Genomic DNA, 14,594 nt, shown 5'->3' with positions numbered 1-14,594 from the left:
GGACTCGATCCCAGGACTCCAGGATCATGACCTGAGCCGAAGGCAGTCGCTTAACCAACTGAGCCACCCAGGCGCCCCACCATCGGGATCTTTAACTTTGTTTATTCTAGTTTCCATTTCTACAAGTTCTGTTTGGTTCTTTTTCAAATACACCAGGTCACTTTCTCTAGGCCCTTGTCCTTTGCAGGTATTTTCTTTAAACATAATAAACATAAATTGAATATAATCTGTTCCTGGTAATCCAAACACCTGAAGTCTTCACCAATCTATTTTGGAGGGGGGAGGGGCAGAAGGAGAGGGAGAGAGAGAATCTCAAGCAGATTCCCCACTGATCGTGGAACCCGACACAGAACTCGATTCCAGGACCCTGAGATCATGACCTAAGCTGAAATCAAGAGTTGGGTGCTTAACTGACTGGGCCAGGCAGACGCCCTCCACTGATCTAGTTTTGTTGACTATTTTTTCTTCTGGTTTTTACTGGGTTCCTTGCATAGTTGGTTATTTTTTGTGGTTTGCTGCTTCTTGTCCTTGGAAACTTCCTTGTGAGTATTCTCTGAGTCCTAAGAGGAAGATGACTTTTTGCTGGGCACCTCGGGAGCATTTCCAGTCTGGGACCACTTGAAATTAAATCTATGCATTCAGGCCTGGGATCGGGACCTTACTTATTCTGCAGACATTGGGGAGTTTTAAAGGTTTTGGTTTTTTCCTTTTAATAGTGGAGCAATTGTGTTCTCTCATTCCATGATCCTACACTGCCAATAGACAGAACTGGGCTTTTGCCCCCACAGGAAGCTGGTTGTGTTCTCTCCAAATTCTCTTGTAAAGCCCTTCTGCATCCTCGGACTCGGAGATGTGATCACATGGATCAATCACTCACCAGCCATTCACCCAGCACCCCAGCATGCCCTGTGCTCTATCAGCTGCTGGGCAGACCTGCGCTCTATGCTCTTGAGGTCCTGGCAATGTCGCTGGAGAAGTAAGTCTTAAACACATTAAACAGTTAGCCAGATGTGTAAGAGCACAGAGCTGGGGGGCGGGGTGTTGCTATAAAATGTGCAATTGGAGAGGGTGGGCAGTACGGTAGTCAGGGGCGTAAGTTTTGAAAGAGAGACAGACCAAACCCTGCCCTAGCAGCTCTACGGTTCGTGTGGTTGTCCTGACCTTTCTCAGCAGTGGTTTTCCTCGTGTGCAAAGCAAGTTTACTGGGAGATATTCTAAAGTCATTCCAGAGTGCCTGGCACTTAGTAAGTTCTCAGTAAACATTAGCTGCTATCGTTTCTCTTATCATTGGACCGATGTTGTATACCATGCCGTCCTCTAGTTATTAACCTGTTAGTGTTAGTTAGTCCTCCCCAGCAAGAGTACCACTTCTCCAAGCTGGGCACAGGATAAACATGAAGTATTTTCCGAATTAAGTTGAATGTCAAGGTGCTGGGTCGTTATAATCTTGAGTTTAAAGTCTATATAGCAGTTGGCATAGTAGAGTAAAAATAGCATAATAGAGAAAAGGGTTCAAATCCCAGTTGTGCCAGTTAATAATGATATGCCTTTGGGTGGATTGTGAGGCTCTCTGAGCCTCAGTTTACCCATGTGCCTAATGGGGACTGAGCCCTCAGGGCTGCTGCGAGACGAGAGATTATCCATCCGGCTCATCCGTAGTGTAACCGCCATCCTACAGATGACCAGTAAACACCATCTGAAGTATCTGAACCAACGTCCAATCTAGGCCAACCTCTGACGAAGGCCCCCTGGAAGATAACCAGATTGCGTGATGTGGTTGGTCTAGGGAGCGTCCTGGTCTTCGAGGCCTAAGCAGAGGTTTCTGTACAACATTTTCTTCCCTGTGAAATCAGCTCTGACGTGTCTCTTGGGAAACATTAGCGTTGGGAAGTGAAGCAAGCACACACTGGGCATGTCCTGCCAACGCGGGCCCCGTGGGGCTGGGCAGGGGAAGGCCAGCCAGCCTCGACGCGCTGTCCAGTAGAGGTTGGTCTTGCCTCCACTGCAAGTGGAGGCTGGCCACACGGCGAGGGTGAGCAGCCCCGTTCCAGCCGTGTCCCCAAGAGCCGACCATGGCTGTTGGTGGCTGGTGACCTTGCGATAGGGGACTCCATATCATGGCGCGTTTCTTGGGACACTCATTTTTGCCTTTGGGGAGTATAAAGATGCAGAGCAGATGACTCTCAAGTCAGCAAGGAATTCACAGTAGGAAGAGGGACAGAGGGGGGATAGAGGGAAGAAAGAGGACGGGAAGTAACACACACACACACACACTTAACCCCACTGCCTCTTGAAGCCACCCATCCCATCTCAGAGCAGCTCAGACTATCTGAATGTTCTTTTTTTTTTTTTTTAAGTTGGCTCCACGTTGGGCGTGGAGCCCAATGCAGGGCTTGAACTCACGACTCTGAGACTGACACCTGAGCTGAGATCGAGAGTCGGGTGCTTAACCGACTGAGCCACCCTGGTGCCCCTGAATGTTCTTTTTAATTAAAAACAAAATTCTGTGATAAAATACACATAGCCTAAAATTCACCATCTTAACCATTTTTAAGCGTACATTTCAGTATTAAGTACATTCAAATACAACCAATCTCAGGAGCTCTTTCCATCTTGCAAAGCAGAAACTCTGTCCCCATTCAACAACTCCCCACCCCAAGCCCCGGCAACCACCCTCCTACTGTCTCTGTGAATCTGACCACCTTGTCTAAGCGGAATCCTACAGTATTTGTCCTTTTGTGTCTGGCTGACTTCAGCTGGCACGTCTTTGGGGTTCATCCATGTTGGAGGAGGTGCCAGAATGTCCTTCCCTTTTAAGGCTGACTAATATCCTATTGTGTGTGTGAACCGCATTCGTCTGTCAGGTTGCTTGCACCTTTTGGCTGCTGTGAGTACCACTCTTGTGAACATGGGTAGACAGAGATCTCTTTGGGACCCTGCTTTCAATTCTCTCGGGTACACAAGAAAGTCCTCACTTATCACTGCCACCAAACTGTCACCTACAGCTTTTGGTCATGGGGCCTGCCTACATGCCCAGGGCCTCCGGAGAAGAAAAGTAGTACTTAACCCAGCCATCCCCGAGCTGCTTTTTAGACATCATCCTATTTGCACCCTTGTGCCCTCTTGTCAGTTTCTGCGGAACCAGCCTTTGTCATCACCTACTTTGGCTTTCTCCCTCATCACCAGACTGTGTGAAGGTTGTTACACATACAGTTTCTCCCAGCGGGAGGGCAACTGAGAGTCAGACCTTTGCAGGATCAGCCCGTCTCCTCCTGCCCGCTGCTTTCCCTGCCGCTGAGGGGGACACCCTGCTGGCGCCGGGGAGCAACCAGGACGGGGCACACCATCACCTGCACACACCCTACAGCAGGGTTCGGAAGGGATGCTGTGCTCTTGCTTTTGTAATTTCCCCCATGGCTCAGCCTTGTTATATCTGCTCCATGTTTACTGAGGTTTCTTTCTGTGCCCGAGGTCTGAATGCACGGTCCTTTCTTTGTCAGTGCGTTTCAGCCTTTCACTTGACTTTGTCACATGTGGAGTGTGTTAGACGCCCTCCCCGAAACACAGCTCGCTGAAGCCGCAGAGGGAGCTTGGACGAAAAGCAAAGACACAGCAGCCCCTGCCGCTGCTCCCGGCCTAGTGCAGACACACGTTCCCGCCCGGGCAGCCTGCCCCCTCTGGGCCAGACAGACCCCGGGGACCCCGGGGACCCCGGGGGGCCGTGGCGCCTGGGCTGGGCCGGCGGCCGTGGGAACCGGGCTGAGCTCAGGGAGCGCGTGAGTGTGTATGGGCGGGCGATGTGTCATCACTCGCGATCCCAGGCAGGTTTTGAAGAACACACCAGAGCTGAAGGAGCAGCAGAAAAGAGGAGGAGGAAGTGAATCAGATGATCTCTTAGTCTCCCCAGACCCCTACAACTAGGGTTTTTTGAAAAAAGCAAAGAATCAATGGTTAATTTTTAGGAAATCCGCTGCATCTTTTATTTACCAAAATGTCTATGTTCTGCTTCTTCTGTTTAGAGAGTCCTCCCCTTTAACTCTTCATGTTCAGCTTCATATGTATGTATGTACACATATCACTGATACGGAGAACTGCCATATAACAAGCCACAGATGTTTAAGGAATTCAGTTTGGTGGGCTTCCACATGTGCATGGACCTGTTAAATCATCCCTGCGGTCAGCACCCTCGGCCGCCCTCCCGTCTCCAGGCAACCACTGATCTGCTTCCGGTCACTGCAGATTCGTGCGCCCTCTCTGGAAGCCGAGACCCGCAGAATCATACAGCGTGCACCCTTTCCCTGGCTTCTTTCCCTCAGTGTAATGATTCTGAGATCCATCCACGTTGTGTGTAACAACGGTTCACTGCGCCCCATGTGGGGCTCGAACTCACGACCCCAGGATCGAGAGTCGCATCTTCCACCCACGGAGCCTACCAGGCATCCCAGTAAGTTTACTCCCTTTTATTTCTGGGTGATATTCCACAGCCTGGGAAGCCTTCCCCCTTCTTCACTATCGAAGAATTATCCTTCTTCGAAGCCCAGGTTTGCTCGGTTGGTTGGGGTTTTTATGTTTCATCATGGACATCTGAGCACATAAAGTGGAGAGAACAGCGTGAGGGCACCTCCTGGCACCTGGCCTCCCGGCCTCAGCGAGGTCCCGTGTTGTGCCCTCGGGCTCAGCCTTCCCGCCACCAGGGGGCGCTCCTGTCCCCACACAGCCCCACTCCGCGGCCTCCCAGGCAGCAATCACTGCGGGCCAGGTGGGCTTTGCAGGGAGAGCTGTTCTGCGTTAATAAAATGACAACCAGGGTGCCTGGGTGGCTCAGTTGGTTAAGCGACTGCCTTCGGCTCAGGTCATGATCCTGGAGTCCCGGGATCGAGTCCCGCGTCGGGCTCCCTGCTCGGCAGGGAGTCTGCTGCTCCCTCTGACCCTCCGCCCTCTCATGCTCTCTGTCTCTCATTCTCTCTCTCGCAAATAAATAAATAAAATCTTTAAAAATAAAACAAAATAAAATAAAATGACAACCAGACTTTTTCAAAAGGAGGCTCTGACTCTGAGACCACCGGTTGAGGAGCCCTCACCGCCCTTCACGAGGCCATGCCTTCAGGAAAGTGTTTCCAAAGAGAATGAAAGCCAGGCCGACCTGGAGAAGCTAAAAGGGGTGGGATTGGAGGAAAAGGACAATCAGTTCCATTTATATAGTGTTTTCTCACCTTATAAAGCATGTTCACATACATTTTCACATCATTATAAACACTGGGGACTCAGCTGGACTCACGGATGGGCCGCAGGCAGCCTGTTGCCCACCCTGGGAGCAGCCCCCATCCAGTGGCTACTTGCCCTTGCACGGGGAGGGAGATGACCTGGCGTGGCTCCCGGGCCTGCCCAGCCCTGGGGCAGCTCCCCCTGCTGAGCTCCAAAGGCCTCTGACGTAAATGAGATGTGGGCCTCATGGTCTCGTGTCCCTTTGGGGCTGCTAGCAAGCTGATTCTCCAACTGGAAAGAGACCACCGGGTTCCTGGACATTGGCTGTCAGGAGGCAGAGTTCAGCGGCCACCCAAACTGGTGGCCTTGGGCTGGGAGCTACCTTCCTTGCTGGTATCGGGCTCCTGGCCCCAAGGGAGGTAAGAACCTCTGCTCTGCGCAGATCCCTGCTGGCCCCTCACCTGTGGGAACTAAATCTCCTGGGCCCAAAAAGTCTTCCCCAGCACCTCTGGACGTCATGCTCCTGACAGCGACCCCCCCCCCCGTCCTTCCCCTCTCCAGTCAGCAGCCAGCAGCCACTGCTGAGGCCTGGGTCAGGCCAGGCGCTGTGGGGCTGCGCTCTCAGCCACCGTCCTGCAACCACGGAGGGAGGGAGCCCTCGGAGGTCCCACATCCTGCCCGCTTCTCCAGGCACTGTGCATCTTACAGTTGAAATCTCGCTGTTTTTATAGGTCCCCTGAGGGGAGGATTCTTCCTGCAGCGTTGGATGTTCTCCAGGCTTAGCATTCTTCTCCCCCAGTCCATGTGCTTTCCCCCACAGCAGCCCGTCTGCATGCTGTGTTCACAAACCATGAACATCAGTGGACATGAATTTCGGACAGCCCCAGGAACTCGTCTGCCTCCCACCTCAAACCCGGGTCAACTACACAAGCAAGAAGCCTTGGCGCCGTTCTGGAAACTTGCCTTCCTTTGCATGTCGTACCCAGATGTCATCTGGGCTTCTCCCACCTCCTCGGCCCTGGATTAGTGCAGTACCCTCCTACCTGAGCGTCTCACTCCTGCACAGTCTCCTCTCAATCCCTACCCCCTGCTGCTTCTGACCTTCCGAAAGTGAGGCTGGCCAGGAGAGGAGGCACGAGAAATAAGCTGGTGTCTCTGGGGAAGGGACCCGGGGAAAAGGTGGGGACAGTGGAAGGGACACTTTCTTTTCAGGGCATCTTTCACATCTTCTCTCCTGTGCATTTCTATTACCTCTTCTGATTTCAAAATCAACATTTAAGTATAATAAACACAGAAAACCTCCACTTGCTCTGCACTGTCTACAGGATGAAGTTCCACCCCTTAGCCTAGAGGGTTGTGAAATCATGACTCAAAGCGATATGGTTGCCTTTTGCGCTCCATCTGTCATCACCTCGCTCTCCAGCCATAACGGGCTGCACGCTGTTCTCCTAAAGCACTTTCATGCCTCTGCGTGTTCCCTCTGTATGGAAGGCTCCATCCTTTTCCCACTGCTGGAAAACTCAACTGATCCTTTAGAACCAACTCAGACGTCCGGCCCACTGGGAAGACGCCTGCCTCAGATGGAAGTATTCCTTGCGTGTATAATCCTTCCTATATATCTCTACTGCAAGAATTCCATGATGAATGACACATGTGCATTTACAAAACCCTCCACAACACAGTTAGGAGCTTTTTGGGGATCAGTACTAGTTTTACTCTTCTATTTTTCCTAGATTGCTCAAATACCACTTACTGCCACTTAAATTTGTGTGCTTTACTATAGATCGCATCTGAATGCAGACGGACGGTAACTGTTGTCAAAATAATGACTTTTTTTTTTTTTTTTGCCAAAAGTCCATCATATTACCCATCATGTTTAACTCTCTCTGGTGATCTGCTTTCCAGCCACGTAATCATTTTGACTGCTGTATTCACCCTCACATCCCATAGCAGCTGTGAACCAGGATTACGCCAAAGTCCTGGCTGATGGTAATAGACAAGGATTATCCTGGTCCTTCTTTGCTAGAGCAAAATGGAACCTTTGCAAAAATGGTGGAAGATGGATTCATTCTGCCTAACCAGAAGACATGATTGACCTAGACCTTCTTTTAAAAAAAATGTGCTACCTTTGCAGCAACAATAAAGTTCCCAGAAAATGAGGGGCGCCTGGCTGGCTAAGTCAGTAGAGCATGTGATTCTTGATCTCGGGGTTGTGAGTTCAAGTGCCGAGTTGGGTGTAGAGATTACTTAAAAATAAGATCTTTAGGGGTGCCTGGGTGGTTCAGTCAGTTAAGCATTGGACTCTTGATTTCGGCTCAGGTCATGATCTCAGGGTCCTGGGATCCAGCCACCTCGAGCTCCGCACTGAGCAGGGAGTCTGCTTGAGATCCTCTCCCTCTGCCCCTCCCCCCCTCGCACTCTCTCTCTTTCTCTCTCTCTCTCTCAAACATAAATAAAATAAATCTTTAAAAAAATAAAAATAAATAAAATCTTAAAAAAAAAACTTTCCAGAAAACAAACTTCCCTAGATCTTGATCAGCCCAGATTTATTAGGCAGGAGGGGAGACAAAGTCTCAACTACATAACGTGGTAGTAAAGGTGCTGAATTTGGATTCTATCAAAATTTCCTCTTTAAGAGTGCCCTTGAATTTCACTAGTGCATTTAATCTCAAAAACTTCGTTTATCCAGCCCATTCTGGGACTGAGATTTTTTTTTAAAGATTTTATTTATTTATTTGAGAGAGAGAGACAGAGATAGCAAGAGAGAGCACAAGCAGGGAGGAGAGGGAGAAGCAGGCTCCCCACTGAGCAGGGAGCCCAACGCCGGGCTCGATCCCAGGACCCCAGGATCATGACCTGAGCGGAAGGCAGACGCTTAACGACTGAGTCACCCAGGCGCCCCTGGGACTGAGATTTTTATGGTTAATTCCGTATCCTACCAGAGCCATCCTTGACTATCCACTACCACTTCACTGTAAAAACAACCTTCCTGAAAGCATTGACTACACTCTGGTTCCTTGCTTCTCATTCTCCATGAACCTCAGCCTGTCAAGCTTTCCCCACTGCTCTTCCCGAGGGCATTAGGGACCAACAAGTTGCTAAGGTCAGTGGTCAGTTCCCTGGCTTCATCCTATTCATCCCATCAAACAACATTTACAAGAGCTGGTCACCTCTCCCTTCTTGAAACCTTTCCTCCCTTGGCTTCCAGACATGGCATCCTCTTGGTTCCCCCCCTCACCCCGCGTTACTGGTTGTCCCCTTTGGCGTGTCCCCTCATCTTTTCCACATCTGAATACGAGGTCACACACATCCACGGCCACAGCAGTGCCTGGCACCCGGGCAGGTGTTAGCCGGCATCGTTGTTATTGGCGTTCTGGTCGACCCTCCATGCTCCTCTGTTCTGCTGGATCCCACACTCACAGCTCCAACCCCAATGTCTCCCCTGAGCACCGAGCTCTTACAAAGACAAGCTCTTCACTTGCCTCACTGTTTGGGTGTTGAATAGGCATCTCAAACTTACACATTCAAAACCAAATTTCTGATTAACATCCCAAACCTGCCCCTTCCCCATTTCCATGTCAGCTAACAGCAACTACGTCCTTCTAGCTGCTCAAGCCCAAAACTCTGGGGTCATCTTTGACCCTTTTCTTTCTCACACACCCCACAGCCAATGCACTGGTTAACTGGTTGCCTCTCTTCAGTCTGTGTCCATAGGCCAACCACTCCTCACGTCCCTCACTACCGCCCTCTGTTCTCAGGGATCCCTGTGAAAGCCTCCTAACTCCAGGCCCAGCTGTGGCTCTGCCCCACCCCCACTCTGTCTCCAACACGGCAGCCAGTGAGGGTGAGCCTTAAAACAAATCAGGTCATCTCTGTTCAAAACCCTCCAGGGCTTCCCACCTCCTTCAAAGTAAAAGCCAAGGGCCTAACAGTGGCCAAAGGACCATCATGCTTTGCCCAGACACCGGGCCACCATCCTGGCCACCATCCTGTCTCCCACTACCCTGACCTTGCCCTGTCCATTCCAGCCACACTGCCCAACCCGCTGCTCTTTGAGCAGACCCTCCAGGCTCCACCCCAGGACCTCTGACTGGCTGACCCCTTGGCTTGGAACACCGGTTCCCACAAGGAAGCACGGCAGCCCTCACCTCCTTCAAGGCTTTGCCCAAGTCCCGCCTCCTCAGTGACACCTTCCCTGCCCACCTATTAAAAATGACAACCTAGACCCACTCCTGTTCTCCCCAGGCCCTGCTGCTTTGCTGTTCTTTTTTTAAAATATATACCTTTTTTTATTTGAGAGAGAGAGAGACTGGGGGGAGGGGCAGAGGGAGTGGAGCAGAGAGAATCCCAAGCCCACTCCACACTGAGTGTGGAGTCCGATGCCGGGCTCGATCTCATGACCCTGAGACCATGACCTGAGCCAAAATCAAGAGTCAGACAACCGACTAAGCCACCCAGGCGCCCCTGCTTTATTGTTCTTTATGTTTTATTTTGTTCACTGTTGAACTTAAGACGATCAGAATGGTAGCAGAGGTTTTGTCCGTCTGGCTCACTGATGTATACCGAGCACCTAGAACAGTACCTGGCACGTGTAGGTGCTCTAAAATATACACTAAATGCATGGATCAAGAATAGACGGTAATTTTCCCCGGTAATAGAGCACTGAGTGGTGGAGATACTGCTGCTTGGTTAAAAAACTATGATTTGATCAAATAACTTAATAAAACCCAAGCCCAAACGATTAGCTTTTCTCACATAATTTTTCCATCCTAAATAGTTTTCAGTTTCAATATCCCACTAAGATACTGTTGATTTTAAAGTTCCACTGGCTTTGGGAAAAAAATTCTGCTCTGCACACCTAATACTGCAAGGCACAAAGTTAGAAATTAATCCAGGACGGTAACAGGAGATGGTTTAATTCATGGTACATGAATTTGATGGATATTTTGCATTTATTAAAATAATTAAGAATACCATGCAGCAATATAAAAAGCTGTTTATGAGGGGCGCCTGGGTGGCTCAGTCGTTAAGCGTCCGCCTTCGGCTCGGGTCATGGTCCCAGGGTCCTGGGATCGAGCCCCACATCGGGCTCCCTGCTCCGCGGGAAGCCTGCTTCTCCCTCGCCCACTCCCCCTGCTTGTGTTCCCTCTCTCGCTGTGTCTCTCTCTGTCAAGTAAATAAATAAAATCTTAAAAAAAAAAAAGCTGTTTATGAAATAGTTGAAGTATAAAAATCCAAAGCAGAATATTATAATTCCAATGATATCAACATAATGCCACTAGGATCACTGAAGTAGCCGCTATATGTAGATACACATTTCTCATATGTACCTATATATATAGGTAGATAGATAGATATAATTGATTTAAATACCTCTTAAAAGGGGCACCTGGGTGGCTCAGTTGGTTAAGTGTCCAACTCTTGATTGCAGGTCATGATCTCAGGGTTGTGAGATTGAGCCCTGCATCAGGCTCTGGAGCCTGCTTAGGCTTCTCTCTCTCTGCCCCTTCCCACCCCCAATCTCTCTCCCTCTCTAAAATAAATAAGTAAATAAAGAAATAAAAGTAAATACTTCTTAAAACTTAATTTTAAAAATCCCAGTTTTAGAATATGGCAATACTTCATTCTTACCCAGCAACCTTAACTGTATCAGGAAAACAACCAAGAATTAAGTAACAAGACAAAAACGCACATTTGATTAACTAAAATATTTGCCACAAAGCCCATTGGCTGAAGAGATGATTCTTCAGGCCAGGGAAGAACCTCCCCCAGGCCTGACCTCGGAGGGTCCTGCTCTTCCTGGAAACACAGAATCAGCAGGCATGGTTATGTGATTCCAACCCCCAAGTGCAGCTCAGAGAGGCGTCCACTAGGGCCGGGGATACAGAGAAGCTTGTTTGGTTGCATACAGACCGACAATGGCTAAAATGTGACAGTGGAAAGACGGACCAAGGCAGAGAGGCAGTAACAAGCATCACAGCTGTTAGGGCCATTTTGATAATAAGGGTACTGCCGAGAGTCTGATCTCTGCTCTGCCATAACTGTGTGACTTTAGTTAAGTTGCTTAACCTCTCTGTGCCCTTTTCTCTTTCCCACCTGTATAAATGGACGATAATAAGATGAAAAGAGTTAATGCTTGTTTGAGACCCAAGTGCACATTAAAATATTAGCTATAACTATTCTTGAATACAGTCAAGTATAATCCATAATATTCAGGATGATGGTTCAGAGATATGCATAATCAGTCTCTAAGAAATTCTAATCAACAGTGGTGAAAATTTTTAAACGTGGGTGCTTAAAGGGATAATTTCACTTGAGTTTGATATTGTCTTATGAAGAATACCTCTCTCCTCCAAAATGCTAGACAGTTTAGAACCTAAGGAAGGTTTTCGTCCTTCCCTCCTAAAGAAATTTAAATTGTGTTATTTACTTGCTCAATCAAACTTTTCCTCTGTCCTTGGGAACATCATTCCTAACATTTTGAAGAAGGGCCGACTTCAACCCATACATGGAAGTCAGCCCTTTGGTATTTAGCTGGGTCAATATTGATCCATCTAAATGCCAATTTTTTCCTAGCTCAATGATGTCTTGTCAACTCAGAATCTTATAAGATGTACAGTTGCCAAGAGAATCAGTCAAAGGACATAATCTATACAGCAAAAAAGCATAAACCCCACACTTGAGTGTACAGGCAGTTAACCTTCTGTGACCTTTACAGTCAAGAAATTAGGAGCCCTGACCTTTTCACTTCATCTCCCCACACCTGAAAATAATTGGACTCGAGGAGCTTTCTTACAGATCTAATAATCCTAAGATTCTAGGATTCACTCAAGAAATATTTATGACACAGAGGATACATACAATCCACATCCAGAAGAACCACCACGGCTGGCCAATTCTCCCTCCTAGGCACCTCCGTCTCCCCTTCGGCTCTCCGACTGTCCTGCTCCACTCAGGACCTGCTCACCCACACCACCGAAGCGGCCCCCAGCTGGCCATCCTGGCCCCACGCTTACTTGGCCCAGGCCATCCTCCCACAGCTGTTGGTGTCATCGTCCTAACACACAAAATGCCGCTCCCCCTGGCCCTTCAGAGATAGCCACAGCTTTTATGGTAAAGTCCAAACTCCTCAACCTGGGAAACTCCCAGCATGACCTGCAACAGCATGGCACGTACCCCTCAGCCTCTTCAACCAGGCCCTCCACCCCCACCGCCTGTGCACCGTAGACCCCGCCCCTTCGCCTCTGCCCACAGGCACGTGGGGTTCCCTCTGCACAAATGCTCTTCCCTGCTTGTTTGCCTGGCTAAAGCCACAGATCCTTCCAGATTCAGGTCAAGTGCTGTCCTTCTGGAGTGCCACCCTGACTTTTCCAGGGGATCAGTCGCTCCTCTTGTGGACTCTGTGCGGGTCTGTCTCTCACCATGCCCTATTCTGGTTTTTGTCTGCGGGTCTCTCTCTCCCCACTAAACAGTGGATTTCTTTTGGGCAAGGACCGTGTGCCATCTGTGTTCGCTTTAGCACCTAGAGGGGTGCTGGGATCATACAAATGACTGGGAGAGTGAGTAAGGCAGCCCTGCACCCTGACAGTCACTGATATTCAGGACATCGGGGGGAAATCCATTCTTTCTCTTTTCCTCTCGTTTTCACTTCTAGAATTTCCAAGGCACTTGAAACTTGGACACTAGATGATTGCTTCCATGCTCTCTGAGAATTTCCCCCAAATTTCTCAACCGTTTATCCATTTTTAGTGTTATATAACTGAATGGTGATGTAGTCTTGAAGGAATCTTGTGAACAAATTCAGTCCTACTCACTGCGGCTCACTTTGGGAGGGTAGCAAGGGGACAGGGGACGGGCAGGAGGACGGGGGGGGCGGGGAGGAGATGAGGCACTCTGCACTGTCTGATTTGAGCCAGTTCTCCGCCCTACCCCTCACAGTGGCATTTTCAGGATTCTGCTGCTTGGTGGCTGCCCCCAGAAGACACTTCCCTGGGTCCTGGCAGTTAAGCAAAGCCTGTCGGGCTCCAGGGAAGGGGGTGCTGCATTTGGCATCCTCCTCAAGCCCAGGAGCTGACAGTAAAGATCTTGTTCATTCTGCTCTGCTGGAGTGAAGACTTGCCAAACCGAAGTGCTCGTTTTTATTGTTTTTCTAGAACAACGGGACTGTTATTACAAGTGTCCTGGAAGAGAGGATTGGGAAGCCAAAAACAGATTCCACAGCATCTTAAAAATAGCCAGTAGCATGTGAATTGCTTGACTAGCAAGGCAAAGCTCTTGATGTGTCTGACGCATTTGTGAGCCACTGTTTGGCTACCGGTCGCACCACTGCGCAGCCTCCTCTGGGGAGAAGAGCCAGCACGCCTGACCAACTCCCACCTAGGCTGGAAGGAGTCTGGGCTGCTTGCTGTGAGGGTGGACACACAGCTCTCAAAGGAAAGAAAGGCGAGCTCTGGCCAGAAGCCAGCCGGGGAGATGCACTTCTGCCAAGGGATGTGTGCCCCCTGCTCTTCCAGGCTGCACCCAGCACCGTCACCCCAAACTCGAGGCAGCGAGACCAGCACCCAGAAGGGGCAGACAGGGAGAAAATCAGAGGGGGTGTTAGGGAAGGAGAGGCCGCGTGAGCAGCAGGAGACCTCGGAGGCATTCGGAGACACACAGACGGTGGGTGACCCTCGGGGCAGAGGGGGACAGGCGGCGCGCAGGCCCAGGGAGCCTGGGGCGGGGGGCGCGGAGGCGGGTGGGAGCAAACACGCGGCTGGGGGGCTGGGGAGGGCTGGGGGACAGGGCGCGGCCCCAACGGCTCCGCGGGCTCCCACACTCACCGGGCTCCCGGCGCCGGCTGCGGGTCGGGGCCGCGCCGGGCCCCGCGGGACCAGCTCCCCCGGGCCCCAGGCCGCCGACTCGGCCAGCAGCTGGTCCAGCAGGCGCAGGGTCTCGTCCGCGCCGTCGGGGGGCGCCGCGGGGCCGGGGTCGGGGTCCGGGTCGGCCGCCCCCTCAGCAGCCTCCGCCTCCCGGGCCTCCTCCCGGCTGGCTGCCGCCGCCGTCGCCGAGACCAGAGGCCGCGTCCCGCCCTCCGAGGCTGCCCCGCCGGGCCCCGCCGGCCGGCTGTCGGGGCTGCGCAGCCGCCTCAGGGCCCGGCCGCTCCGGCTGCTGCCGCTGCCCATGGCGCCCCCGCCGCCCGCCCAGCAGGCCGGTCTCGCCGCCCGAGCGCGGCCCCGGGGCGGGAGCGCGGCCGGGGCGGGGACGCGGGAGGGGGCGCGGCCGGGGGCGGGGGTGCGGACCGGGGCAGGGGTGTGGGGGGCTGCGAGGTGGGGGAGACGCGATCCGGGGGTGGGGATGCGGGACCCGGGGCGGCCAGGGGTTGCGTTGCGGATCCGGGCCTGGGCGGG

General features: G+C 51.3%; 2 protein-coding genes across 8 annotated transcripts in view; one reads left to right on the top strand and one right to left on the bottom strand.

The window, feature by feature from the left end:
* Nucleotides 1–14,418, bottom strand: part of LOC115942447 (cystin-1) — a 133,029-nt gene extending 118,611 nt beyond the window's left edge. For 4 of the 7 annotated variants that reach the window (XR_014138327.1, XR_014138324.1, XR_014138325.1 and 1 more), the window contains exons 1-2: nucleotides 14,028–14,418; nucleotides 10,579–10,738 (exon numbers count right to left, since the gene is read on the bottom strand). Coding sequence is in view for 2 of the 7 variants with exons in the window: in XM_081797236.1 (XP_081653362.1) it covers nucleotides 14,028–14,369 (342 nt within the window). In the remaining 5 variants the exon portion in view is untranslated. Of the gene's footprint in view, nucleotides 1–1,275; nucleotides 4,784–5,004; nucleotides 5,153–10,578; nucleotides 10,739–14,027 lie in introns of those variants that run through there. The other 3 variants (XM_081797236.1, XM_081797237.1, XR_014138326.1) reach the window with 2 other exon arrangements.
* The window catches only part of HPCAL1 (hippocalcin like 1), a 327,988-nt gene that overhangs the window by 84,384 nt on the left and 229,010 nt on the right, over nucleotides 1–14,594 (top strand). The gene's annotated exons all lie outside the window — the stretch shown is intronic.

The sequence above is a fragment of the Leptonychotes weddellii genome, chromosome 10 (assembly GCF_054177405.1).
Source record: "Leptonychotes weddellii isolate Sample4059 chromosome 10, ASM5417740v2, whole genome shotgun sequence".
Classification (NCBI taxonomy): Eukaryota; Metazoa; Chordata; class Mammalia; order Carnivora; family Phocidae; genus Leptonychotes; species Leptonychotes weddellii.
Note: the sequence above shows the minus strand (reverse complement) of the source record. Positions and strands in the feature narration are given on the sequence as shown.